The 13,346-nt window shown below is 34.4% G+C and overlaps 1 protein-coding gene across 10 annotated transcripts in view; it reads left to right on the top strand.

Annotated features, from left to right (window-relative positions):
- Window positions 1–13,346, top strand: part of Atxn2 (ataxin 2) — a 128,205-nt gene that overhangs the window by 74,621 nt on the left and 40,238 nt on the right. For 8 of the 10 annotated variants that reach the window (XR_009226922.1, XR_009226921.1, XR_009226920.1 and 5 more), the window contains 7 exons: window positions 1,434–1,631; window positions 1,951–2,058; window positions 2,319–2,389; window positions 5,242–5,546; window positions 6,342–6,405; window positions 7,070–7,222; window positions 7,583–7,649. Coding sequence is in view for 6 of the 10 variants with exons in the window: in XM_046446181.2 (XP_046302137.1) it covers window positions 1,434–1,631; window positions 1,951–2,058; window positions 2,319–2,389; window positions 5,242–5,546; window positions 6,342–6,405; window positions 7,070–7,222; window positions 7,583–7,649 (966 nt within the window). In the remaining 4 variants the exon portion in view is untranslated. The remainder of the gene's footprint in view (window positions 1–1,433; window positions 1,632–1,950; window positions 2,059–2,318; window positions 2,390–5,241; window positions 5,547–6,341; window positions 6,406–7,069; window positions 7,223–7,582; window positions 7,650–13,346) is intronic. The other 2 variants (XM_046446175.2, XM_046446177.2) reach the window with 1 other exon arrangement.

The following is a 13,346-nucleotide window of genomic DNA, read 5'->3' as shown; positions in this document are numbered from 1 at the left end:
AAATGAAAGACGAAACTTTTATACTGTGAATAGCCTGAGGAATATGCTGATAGCGGCCATATAAGTGTAAAAAATTAAACTTTGACAGAAGTTAAAAAGTAGGCTACCTTGTTGATCAATCCTTAATGTTTTGCCCCCATAACGACTATAGAGTTAGAGCATTTAATGATGGCTTTTGGGAGTGGGGGAGGAGTGGTGCTGGGCCTTGTGCATTCGAAGCAAGCGCTTTACCAACTGAGCTAAATCCCCAGCCCCGGCTTTTCTTTTTTGTTCTTTATCCTTACAATAAATAGTCTTGAAACTTAAAAACAAAACACCCAGCACTATTAAATGTCTATGTTCAGTTGATAATGCTCTCTGATCACTTTCATACAATGTGCACTCATACAGTTGTACTATGAATTCCTTCAATTAAATTAAGATAATAAGAAAACATTTAAAAAATCATCTTCAGCTTAATATTAATACTTTGGCATTACTCAGATGGTTTGGAAATGAATTTTGAGAGTGACTATCATTTAGAGGCAAGAGAATAAAAACAGTTGTTAGATATACACCCAGACTGGGGCTGGAGTTGGGGCTGTAGCTCAGTGGTACAGCGCTTGCCTAGCATGCATGAGGCACTGGGTTCAATCCTGAGCTTCACATAAAAATAAACAAATAAAATAAAGGCATTCTGTCCATCTACACTACAAAAAAAAAAAAAAAATTAAAATACCCAGACTAACATTATAAGTTTGTTTATTTATAAAAATTAGAAAAAATGACAATTGTTGAATGTTTCCTTTCATAATCCTTGTTTCTTCGATAAAAAAATGAAACTGAGGTAAATTGAAGCATTTTTTTCAAAACCTAGGAAATCATAATGTCAGCCCCACATTTATACTATTTTCTTGTGTTATCTAACCCTTTTGGCTAAATTGGGTCCTGATTTCCTTAGTTATTGCCCAGTGGATTTTGATGTTTCAAGAAAGAGCACACGGGATGAGCTACAAAGTGCTGGGTGGTGTTTCAGTGTATCAAAGAGGCAGGAATAGGCCTCTTGGGGATATCCCACATTTTTAAAAGGAATAACCCAACTTTTCAGTACAAAATATTGCCATCCATCTTTCTTAGAAAAAAAGAAAAAAAAACCCAGCAAGTTGCATTTATCTTGCCATAGGAATCTAATATCCAACTTGACTCAAAAAAGTTAATATGTTCAGTTAGGAAGGAACCCACAATTGTACTTAGGTATTAGTAATGGCTTTCTTTCCTCAGACATTTGTGTTTTCAGTAGCCACCACTATTCCTGAGACTGAAAAAGAAAACAGGGTGGTTGGGAAAAAGTGGGGACTGAGGATGACTGTTCTACCAAGATCTCAAAACAAGCCTTTTTGAGGAAATGACAGATGAGCTGAGAACATAATGAATAACTTTTTCCTTGTTTCTAGTTCCAAGATTATCTCCCAAAACTCACAGACCCAGGTCTCCCAGACAGAACAGTATTGGAAATACTCCCAGTGGGCCAGTGCTTGCTTCTCCCCAAGCTGGTATCATTCCAGCTGAAGCTGTTGCCATGCCCATTCCAGCTGCATCTCCTACACCTGCCAGTCCTGCATCCAACAGAGCTGTGACCCCATCGATGGAAGGTATGTGGGGTGGGGTGGGGGGCTTCCAAGGTTAACAGAAAAATTCTGTGTTGTCATAGCTATGTGTTTTGAATACACATTTAAAATTTTAAGTAAATTAAGTTTGTTGTTTACATATTACCACTAGTTTCCTATAAGTTATTCTTTAATATCTAGTGTTATGAAGGCTAACATTCCTTGGGTGCTGAATACCTATGTAAATATAATTAGTGTTGTTTCACATGATGTCTGCAAGGAACTAAAACCTCTGTTCAGGTTAAAGTATTTTTTCCAAAAACATTTCTAATTTCTGAATTCTTTTTGAAAAATTGTTTTCTAGCTAAAGATTCCAGGCTTCAAGATCAGAGGCAGAACTCTCCAGCAGGGAATAAAGAAAATGTTAAGCCCAATGAAACATCACCTAGCTTTTCAAAAGCTGAAAACAAAGGTTAGAGTTTTAAGTTTTTAAACATAATTGTGGAAAAAGGGAAGAGCATGTCTAATTCATGCCCAGTAGAGTACTTTTGTTTGTACACTTCTTGGTATTGCATACACATGAATGCTTAGTTTGGTAAATGCTAGAATTAATATTTGAAATTGTTTTTCTTTTGATGACAGATCTTATTCTCATTTCTGACATCACATATGAAAAGAACTTGAAGTTAGAGTCAAAATAAACGTGTATTTTAATAGTTCTTGATTTTACAGGTATATCACCAGTTGTTTCTGAACATAGAAAACAAATCGATGATTTAAAGAAGTTTAAGAATGATTTTAGGGTAAGTGTCATTGACTAATGAATTATAATTTGAAAAAATAAATAATAAACATTGCCACTTTTATATCATTAGTTTACAAAAAATGCATTGTGTAACCACTCAGAAACATTATACCATGTATATAGGTAAGCAGGCTGGGACTTGGCCATAGAGCGCTTGTCTAACACGCGTGAGGCAATAGGTTTGATCCTCCGAACCACATAAAAATAAAATAATGGTTATTGTGTCCACCTACAACTAAAAAACAAATATTGACAAGAAAAACAAAAAAAGGTAAGCAGTCTTAAAGTTATCTTTCTTATCCTTAATTGGAATAATCTAAAATATGAGATTGGATAATAACAATATAGGCATCCGTGTTTTGAATCCATCAAAACAGCTTATTATTTGATGTTCATTTGATTACCATGGTTAGTGGGATTAGATTTTAGCAGAGCAAAGGTCAAATTCTTAATGATCTGCTGTGGACAGTGAATCCTGGCGTACTATGGTAGTTGAAGATTTCTACTTTGTGAACAAATGTATTAATTATGGCGTATGTCTTTTTCTGTTTGTTTACAGTTGTGGAGGTCAAATCTAGTTTGTTATCGGTGCTAGGCAGATGCTGTACCACTGAGCTGCATTCCCATCCTGATATCTTTCTATAATACCATTTCTCTGTATTGAGACAGGATTTCCTGAACATACCCTGAACTCTTTGATGACTTATTTCATTCTTGTGCAGTTATAATAATAATATAGTGTAGATATCAAGGTAGATTTTTGAGACCAACTCAAGACAACTTGAAACTTTGCTTCCTAGAGGGGGGAAAAATGTAATTGTTAGTCTTTAAAAAAAAATTATAGAATTAAAACACGAATGAGTCAGAGGCATGATGACAGCCTTTTCCCAGCATGAATTCTAACTTTCTAAATTTTTCTGATGTTTTGTTTAAGTTTTATTCATATTGGCAACATCTAAAGTATTACATATTATTTCATACTTCAGCATATCTTTTCAACATCAATGCTATTAATAGTTGTTAATTTACATTTTGTTAAGCAATGGTTAACACCTATAATACAAATAATAACAAATGGGTGACTGTGCCAATACTATACTGTCTTGATTATAGTTAATATATTTTGAAAGGTAGTACTTGTTCATTAAATAGACACATTTTGGCCATCAGATTATGAGATATATATGTATGTATATATTTTTGATATTACAGAATATATAATATATTTACAGAAAGTCCAAAACTTTCTATAAACCTTCATTAATGCTTGACTTTTAAATTACTGGTAGGAGTACCATTAAAAATCTTTCTCTTTTGCACTTTGTCTTACTGGGTTTTGGAGTCTGAATAATCATAGGTGTTATTAAATCTCTTAATAACAACTCCCAACCCATAAGTGAATGCTAGAAAGCAATGAAACAGATTTAAAAGAGATTTGAGGGTGAGCTTTATAATTGTTAGAGTAAAATGTTATTAGATTATGCTTATTATTTCCTTTGTACTACACATTGTTTTAAGTTCACATGTAAGACCTTTATTGTCCTAACATCCCTTTGAAGCAAGTTCTTTTTTTTTTTTTTTTTTTTTCCGTACTGGGGAATTGAACCCAGGGGCACTTAACCACTGAGCCACATCCCAAACCTTTTATATATATATATGTATGAATGAATATAATACCCTTATTTTATTTATTTATCTTTATGTGGTGCTGAAGATTGAACCCAGTGCCCCATTCATGTTAGGCAAGAGCTCTACCACTGAGCCATCACCCCAGCCCTGCAGCCCTCTTATTTTTTATTTTGAGACAGGGTCTCATTTGGTTGTCGAGGCTGGCTTTGAACTTACTCTTTTATTATCTGCAGTATGAATATTAGGAAATTGAGGCAAAGAAATTAATTTGCCCAGAGTCACGTGTCTAGTATATGACGCCAACTGGCCATCTGATGTTTAAGCTTCTAGTAATGCTTAAACAGCTACTAATGCATAGTATATGCTACACTGTTCAATGAATGAATCATCAGAGCTGTGCTCATGACAAGGACATGGCCTTAAACTGAATTTGTTTTAGTCTTTCATTGAAACAGAAATTAGAATACTCTGATTGCTTGTTTTTAATCTCCCTCCCTCTCTTTATCCTGGAGAGCTCTCTGCAGGATCTAGAATAGCTGTGTATAGGATGCTCATAGTTTTATTTGTGTAAGAATATTAGTGTATTGGGGCTGGGGTTGTGGCTCAGAGGAAGAGTACTAGCCTAGCATGCATGAGGCACTGGGTTCGATCCTCAGCACCACATAAAAATAAAACAAAGATATTGTGTCCACCTACAACTAAAAAATAAATGTTAAAAAAAAAATTTACTGTATTGATCTGTTCAGGATTAGTAGCGTGGGTATTTGAGGTAAATAGACCTGGGTTTGAATCTTGACCCCCATATGCCATATGTATAACATTGGGGCATATTATCTACTTTTCCAAGCTGAAATGGGGTAATTGTAAAACCTGTTCTTATAATATCTAAATGAGATACTGCCAGTGAAGTGTTTAGCATAGAGCCTGGCACATAGTATTCACTTCATGCATGTTAATTCTTATTACCAAAATATAGGTGATATGCTAGCAACATTTTCTTCATCTCTCAGTCCCATACCTGAGGGTAGAATGTTTTGAGTATTCTGATGGTTGTGTTGTATATACATTTCTTTTATTGTTGCCTTATAACAACATTATTCTGAAAATTGGGGGGGAATTTTATTCAAAACAGTTCACACCTACTTCGTTTGTACTTTGGGGGAGAAAATGGGTTACTAGAATTACTTAAAATATTTAAGTATAATTATTTTCTTTATTTAGTTACAGCCAAGTTCTACTTCTGAATCTATGGATCAACTACTAAACAAAAATAGAGATGGAGAAAAATCAAGAGATGTGATCAAAGACAAAATTGAACCAAGTTCTAAGGATTCTTTCATTGAAAATAGCAGCAGCAACTGCACCAGTGGCAGCAGCAAGCCGAACAGTCCCAGTATCTCCCCTTCAATACTTAGTAACACTGAGCACAAGAGGGGACCTGAGGTTACATCCCAAGGGGTGCAGACTTCTAGCCCAGCATGTAAACAAGAGAAGGATGATAAAGAGGAGAAGAAAGATGCAGCTGAGTGAGTAAATCAGGAATTTGGTACTTCGTGTTAGTCAAATTACTTTATGCGCTAGCCTCAGACTCTAACCACCACTGATTTTTGTGTTTTGGGTTCCACACAACCGCATTATAAATGAACTTTTGATATACAACTCATTAATTTGGGGGACTGATTATTCTTGGGTTAAAGCAAAAATTTCTGTTAAAGCCATGATTGTTCCCAACATATGTCATGTAAAATGTGTCTGATTACATTAAAAGTTACTGAATACTATAGAATTGGTATATTAAACATTATTTTCAAGGATATTTTATAAGGATTACTATCTTTTCAGCTCCAGTATTTTAATTGTCTTTGAGAAAATCAGTCATAAATTACTTTTAAAAACATAATCCGCCTTTGTAACCAGCCACAACAGCATGTGTCTGTAATCCCACTGAGTCAGGAGGCTGAGACAAAAAGGATCATAAGTTTACGGCCAGTCTCAGCAACTCAGTGAAACCTGGTTTCAAAGTAAAAAATAAAAAGGGCTGAGCATGTAGCTCAGTGTCAAAGCACCCTGGGGTTCAATCCCCAATAAAAAATAATAGCAGTAGTAATAATGATAATAACACTTATGGTCAGTTTGGATAAAGGGATATGTAATGTGTGTGTATATTTTAACAAAGAATATTAATAGTCTCCTAGTGAGAATTGTTTAAATCTGATTTATGTTCAGCAGTTTTTTAAAAAAAATATTGTCAGGTGTGGAAGATTTAGAGAAACATAAATTCCTTGCAGATTTCATTGGCCTGTATATTTTTTTTGGTTTAGGCAAGTTAGGAAATCAACATTGAATCCCAATGCAAAGGAGTTCAACCCTCGCTCCTTTTCTCAGGTAAGTTTATTAATTTCTTTGAGGTTAACCTAGTCTCTGAAAATAATTAACTTATTATGATTTATTACAATTAGTATGATTAGTGGTAGTGTTTCTCCCATAGCAGCCATCTAAGTTCCTTATAGCATGCAAAAACAACTTTTTTTCGTCTAATGGTTACTAATATGAATATTTTCTTAGTATTAACAAAAGGAAATTTTTAAAAAATTTAAAATCACTTTCTCTGGATTCTTACAAAAGTAGTACTGCTATGTATTATGATATTTTTTTCACAAAAATTTACTTTAGCTTTTTACAAAAGCATTTTTTTTTCTTTTGTTTCAAACATTTGTTTTCTGTTTGTTATTATTATTTTTTTTTTTTTTGCTTTTGCTTTTGTAGTGCTGGCGATAGAACCCAGGGCCTTCCACACAGTAGGCAATTTTTTTGCCGCTGAGTTACATCTCCATCCCCAAATTTTGTTTGTTTTGCAGTGCTGGGAGTCAAATGGAGGGTTTTCGTGTATGCTAGACTGGTTTTTATTTTTGTTTGTTTTTTATCCTCCTGATAAAAATAATAGTTAAGAGTGGATGAAAATTATAGTAATTAGGACAAACATTCTCAAATTGTGATAATAGTTAAGTTTTCAACTTGAAATAGTTAAATTTTATTTTTGCTTCTGTAGCCAAAGCCTTCTACAACCCCAACTTCTCCTCGACCTCAAGCACAACCTAGCCCATCTATGGTGGGTCACCAACAGCCAACTCCAGTTTATACTCAGCCTGTTTGTTTTGCACCAAATATGATGTATCCAGTCCCAGTGAGCCCAGGTGTGCAAGTAAGTCATAACATTTGATGTTCACGTGGCTATGCTACTTCTTTGTATTTAACACAAGCAGCCTTTAGATTTGTAGTGACCTGAGGCATGGTGGCATACAGAAGTACTTGAAAGAGGGAGGAAGCATGAGTTGTTTGGTGTGTTGTTAGTATAAGGACCTGAATCAGAGACTGTTTTCTGGTGAGAAAAATGGCTTAGATTAGTTTGGAATTTATCCTATTAGCTTGTGGATATGATTTCATTTTTAAATGACTCATAAGAGAATCAGTAAACTTTATCTCTAGCAAGATAAAACCAAGAGTGGTAGAATACATTCTTATCATAGGAGCCTAATGATTTTTTTTTTTTTTATTCCTCAAGCCTTTATACCCAATACCTATGACGCCCATGCCAGTGAATCAAGCCAAGACATATAGAGCAGGTAAAGGTGAGAATAATTGTGTCTGTGTTTGCTTGTAGTCTGCATGCTGCATGAATTAAGTGATTCAGTTTATAATGAATATTCAAAGTTCAGCTTAGACTTTTGATTAGGCTGTGCATTGACTTTTGATGACCAGTGTTAAAGTATTCAGATGAATTATTATGAAAAAGGAGATGGTAAGTGCAACCTGAAATCTCAATGTAAATTTGAAAAAGGTTTGCTAGAATTAGTTAGACTGCTGACCGTATTTTAAATTGACCTACATTTAATTCCCCCAAAGTCCAGAATTTACTTTGAAGCAGAGTGCACCTCACATCAAAAACCAATATCAGAACCCTATTAGAGGAATGTTTCCTCATCTTTAAAATGAGTGATATAATCTGGTTGTATACACTAGTATTTTAGACTTGTATTATCTGTTGGAGAATTATCACAATTCTTAGCTGCCTTAAACTACAAACATCATTTCACCCAGTTTCTGAAGATTAGGATCCCAGTAGCAGGTTAGCTGGATGGTTCTGCCTTGGGGTCTCTTGGAAGTTACAGAAACGATGGTTAGGTTAAGTAGGTCTGCCATTGTCTAAAGTGACCCTCAACTGGATCTAAAGGATCTGCATCCATATTCACAGTTGTTAGCATTAGGATTCTTGTTACATGTATTTTTCTATAGCATTGGACATGTCAGCTGGCTTCTCCTACAGTGAATGTTCAGGGAAAAACAGTCCTGAACTGCAACTGAAACAGTTTCTTGACAGTGATAATAACATCAGCTCTGCTATCTGCTGTTGGTCACACACAGCAATCTTGATGCAGTATATGTAGTAGGAGGAAAGAGGGGGCGGGTGCTGAATACCAAGTCTCAGAACACTGGGAACTGTCTTATAAGGGCCATCTTATTTATATTTTCTTACAATGTATATAAAGTACTTGGAATCTTTTTAGTTAGACTACAGAATAAAATCTAAAATTTTTCTGGAGTATATATTTTCCTTTATATCTGTTTTACTAAAAAATATTTTTAGACTAAAGATTTGTTATCCCTGTTACTTCCAACTACTGTCTTCTAAAGTTGCTAAGTGATCATGTCAACAGCTTGATGGGTAAATAATTAAATCCAATTGAATTTGGTTTTTACTATCTTTGTTTTGGTAGTACTGGGGACATAGGTACCACTGATGTTTATCCCCATCCCTTTATATTTTTTATTTTGGATAGAGTCTGGCTAAACTTGTGAGGTTGGCCTCCAACTTGTAATCTTTCTGCCCCAGTTTCTGGAATAGCTGAGGATATAGTGTGTAACCACACACCTGGCTGAGTCTGTTTATTTTACTGAAATATAAATTTGGATGGATCCAAGTCCTTTGTCATATATATTTTTCATTGTGTATTCTCACAGTCCAATTTAATGTTTCTTTTTTTCATTTGTTTTTAAAGTATCTTTGAAAGAGCAGTAGTTTTAAATTTTGGAGTCCATCTTATCCGTTTTTTTCTTCTACAGTTATATTTATTTCCTGTATTCACATAAGCTGAACTTGCAAAAATTTCTTCCTATGAGGTTTTTTTTTTTTTTAAAGTCATTGAAGTGGGGCTGGGGTTGTGGCTCAGTGGTAGAGTGCTTGCCTAGCACTGAGTTTGATCCCCAGCACCACATAAAAATGAAATAAAAGATATTGTGTGTCCACCTACAACTAAAAAATATATATATATTAAAAAATTTAAAAAGTCATTGAAGTATATTATTATATTAATCTTGTTCTAAGTGGCTTTCTTAAAAAAAAAAAAAAAAAAAAAAAAGAACTTTTAAACCAGTTTGATTCTGTAATTTTTTTTTTTTTTTTTTTTGGTAGTGTAGGGGATTGACCCTAGAGGAGCTCTGCCACTGAGCTACATCCCCAGCCCTGATTATTTTTTATTTTGAGACAGGGTCTCAAGTTGGCCAGGCTGTCCTGGAACTTCCATCCTCTTGCTTCAACCTCTGAAGTAGCTCATGCACCACTGTACCTGGCTTTGTGTTTACATAAATTTTGACAAATGTATTTATTTATGTAATTGTGTCGTCAATCAAAATGTTCAAACGTTGTTCCTCATTCCCCTTTTCCATCAAACCGTACTTAATTCCCTTGAGCTCTGGGTAACTACTGATCTGCTTGTCCCTTCTAGATTGTTTTTAAAAAATGGAGCTATGTCGTGTATAGTTTTGGAGAGTCTGGCTTAAATAGCATAGCAATTTGAGATTATTTCATGTAATCACTTAATGTCTCTCTGTTCCTTTTTTTTCTTGAATAGCATTGCATTTTATGATTATGCCACAATTTACCCATTAGCAATTAATAGGCATTTGTGTGATTGTCAGCTTTTGGTATTTTGAAGAAAACTGTTATGCACATTTGTGTGCATTTTTGTGTCCACTTCTGTTGGTCAAAAAATTGTCAAGGTATGGTTAAATACATATTTCAATTAACTAGCAATTAACAAAACAAAACAAAAATTGTTTTCCAAAGTAGTTGTATCTTGTTACATTTCAATGATCAAATTTGTTTTGCTCTCCATCTTTGCCAGTTCTCAGTATTGTCCATCTCTAATTTTAACCAGCCTGTTGGGTATGTTACAGATTCTCATTGTGATTTTTAACATGCATTTCCCTGATTATGACTGATGATGAGCTTCTTTTCATGTGAATTTTGGGTATTTGTCAGCTTTTTAAAAAATTAATTGTTAAAATCTTTTATCCTTATAAAATTTTGAGTTTTCTTACGAATTTTAAGTAACTTTTTATTTTTACATTTTTTATTGATATAGTTGTACATAATTATGGGATTTGTTACATATTTGTACACACACACAGTATAACAGTTTGATTTGGTCAATATCACTCCCCAGAACTAACTTTTATATTCTAGTTACAGGTCCTAATTGAATATAGGTATTGTGAATATTTTCTCCCAGTCTGTGGTTTGCACTTGACTAGTTTTTTTTTTTTTTTTGAAGAACCAGTCTTACTAATTTCGATGAGGTCCCTTTATCAAGTTTTTTCCTAAAGTTTCTGCTTTTTGTGCAAGTGCTCCACCAACTGAGCTCTATACCCAGCCCCATATGGTTGATTTTGAAGTTAATTTTTGTGTAGGAGATGAAATAAAGGTGGAGTTGTTGTTGTTGTTCTTCTTTATTTTTTTAGTTGTAGATGGACAGATACCTTTATTTTTATATAATTTTTTTTTTTTTTAATGTGGTGCTGGAGATCCAACCCAGTGCCTCATGCATGCTAGGCAAACGCTCTACCACTGAGCCACAACCTTAGCCCGAGTTCTCCTTTTCGCCTGTATTTAGATCCAGCCTGTTTTTCTTGTCTGATCTCTTTGGCATCTTTCAGTTGACCCATCTGTGTGTGGTTCTCATTTGTGAACTGTTTTGTCACTTTATTTTTTGATTTATTTATTTATTTTAAAAAATATTTCTTAGTTGTCAATAGATCTTTTATTTTATTTATTTGTATGCGGTGCTGAGGGTGGAACTCAGGGCTTCACACATGCCAGGCAAGTTCTCTACCCCTGAGCCAAAGCTCCAGCCCCCTGTTTTGTCACTTTGATCTTTATGTCTACCCTCATGCTATACACACTTTACTGTTATTTTATAATAAATCTAAAAATCGGTTCATGTAAGTTCCTCATATTTATTCTTCTTTGTCAAAATTGTTTTGATAATTTTACGTTCTTTGCATTTCCAGTAAGTTTTTGTGGTCAGCTTGGGATTATGCACTGAATTATTTTAATGTGGATTCTTCACTGATTGTATAATATAATTCTCAATTTATGATATAAATAATTATATCTCTCCATTTACTTAGGTCTTCAGTTTGCTACTGTTTGTAGTTTTCATTATATCAATTTTGTACATGCTTTCTTAAATTTACTTTTATATATTTTTATGCTATTTTGAATGATGTTTTTTAAATCTTTGTTTTTTAGAAGCATTTGGCATTTAAATCTTGACTTTGTCTTGCCACATTGTAATAATGCTTTTTAGACTTTCACAATTATTCAGTTGCTGTGTCTGTTTCTTATACTGTACTAGAGAGGTTTCTAGGATACTAACAAATACTATCATCTTGCCATGTTCCCATTCTCAGGAGTAAAACATTGTCTTTCATTGTTAAGCAAGGGTTCAATGTAGATCTATTCCTAATTTGCAGTTTTTCAAGTTTTGTTTGTGGTTTTTGTTTTTTTTTTTTAAATACCAAGGATTGTGGGGTTGTGTTTTTTTTTTTTTGTTTTTTTTTTTTTAATACTGGGGTTGTGGCTCAGCAGTAGAGCGCTCGCCTAGCACATGGGAGGCCCTGGGTTCGGTTCTCAGCACCACATAAAAATAAATAAAACAAAGGTATTGTCAACTACAACTAAAACATAAATATTTAAAAAAAAATAAAAATACTGGGGATTTAATCCAAGGGCACTTAACCACTGAGCCACATCCCCAGCCCTTTTATATTTTATTTTGAGACAGGGTGTTGCCGAGATGCTTAGGACCTCCCTAAGTTGCCGAGACTGCCTTTGAACTCCTGATCCTCCTGCTTCAGCCTCCTGATCTTTGGGGATTATAAGCGCCTGGCTGGGTTTTTTTTTGTTTGTGTGTGTGTGTGTGTGTGTTTCTTTTAAAAATTTTTTTTGTGCTTGTAAATGGACAGATTGCTTTTATATTATTTATTTTTATATGGTGCTAAGAATCGAACTGAGTGCCTCACATGGGCTAGGTAGGCAAGTGCTGTATCTCTGAGCCACAACCCCAGCCATATATATATATATATATATATATATATATTTTTTTTTTTTTTTTTTTTTTTTTTTTTGAGAAAATTTTAAGACATTAACAGCTTCTGGGTAGTCGTGTCTCATTCATACCCCTGTCATTTGTGCCCTGGCTTCACTGGAATATTCTGAAGCAATGCTAGGCATGGTGTCATCTATTAGTATTCTGTAGGAGTTACTAGACTCTCTTCTGTTAAGTCATAGTTAAATCTGGATTGTTTGATGGCTGATGGATGTTCTTTCAGTAGGAGTCATGTAACATCGTCTTTCTGTTTTGTAATAGTAGGAGTAACCAGTGAGTTTTTACAATCCTCATCTATCCAGGATAACATTTTCCATAACTCTTTCCTGTTTGTTTTAGCAGTAATTTGTGATTATTGTGTAGACCTAGATGCATTTCATTAATGATTGCAAAATGGTGACATTCTCTTCTTTTAATCCCTTTTTCAATTAGGTGGAATATTTCTATAAAGAAAATCTTTAGCCAGTGTGGTGGTGCACACCTGTAATCCCAGTGACTCAGAAGGCTGAGGCAGAAGGATCACAAGATCCAGGCCAGCCTTAGCAACTGAGCAAGATCCTGTCTCAAAATAAAAAGGGCTAAGATGATGGGCTGGGGTTGTGGCTCAGTGGTAGAGTGCTTGCCTGGCACATGTGAGGCACTGAGTTTGATCCTCAGAACCACATAGAAATAAATAAAATAAAGGTATTGTGTCCCTCTATAATTAAAAAAAAATTAAAGGGCTGGGATGTTGCTCAGTGGTAGAGCACCCTTGGGTTCTATCCCCAGTACCAAAAAATACAAAACAAAAACTTTACCTCACTAAACTATTTGGTTACCTTGAGGCATAGCTTAAGCTTTTAAGTTTAAGTCAACTTAAAATGCTTATCATTTCTCTTT

The sequence above is a fragment of the Marmota monax genome, unplaced genomic scaffold (assembly GCF_021218885.2).
Source record: "Marmota monax isolate L192 unplaced genomic scaffold, Marmota_monax_Labrador192_F-V1.1 WCK01_AAM20220418_F8-fsc00092, whole genome shotgun sequence".
In the NCBI taxonomy this organism is placed as follows: domain Eukaryota; kingdom Metazoa; phylum Chordata; class Mammalia; order Rodentia; family Sciuridae; genus Marmota; species Marmota monax.
This window is presented reverse-complemented; position numbering and strand designations above follow the sequence as displayed.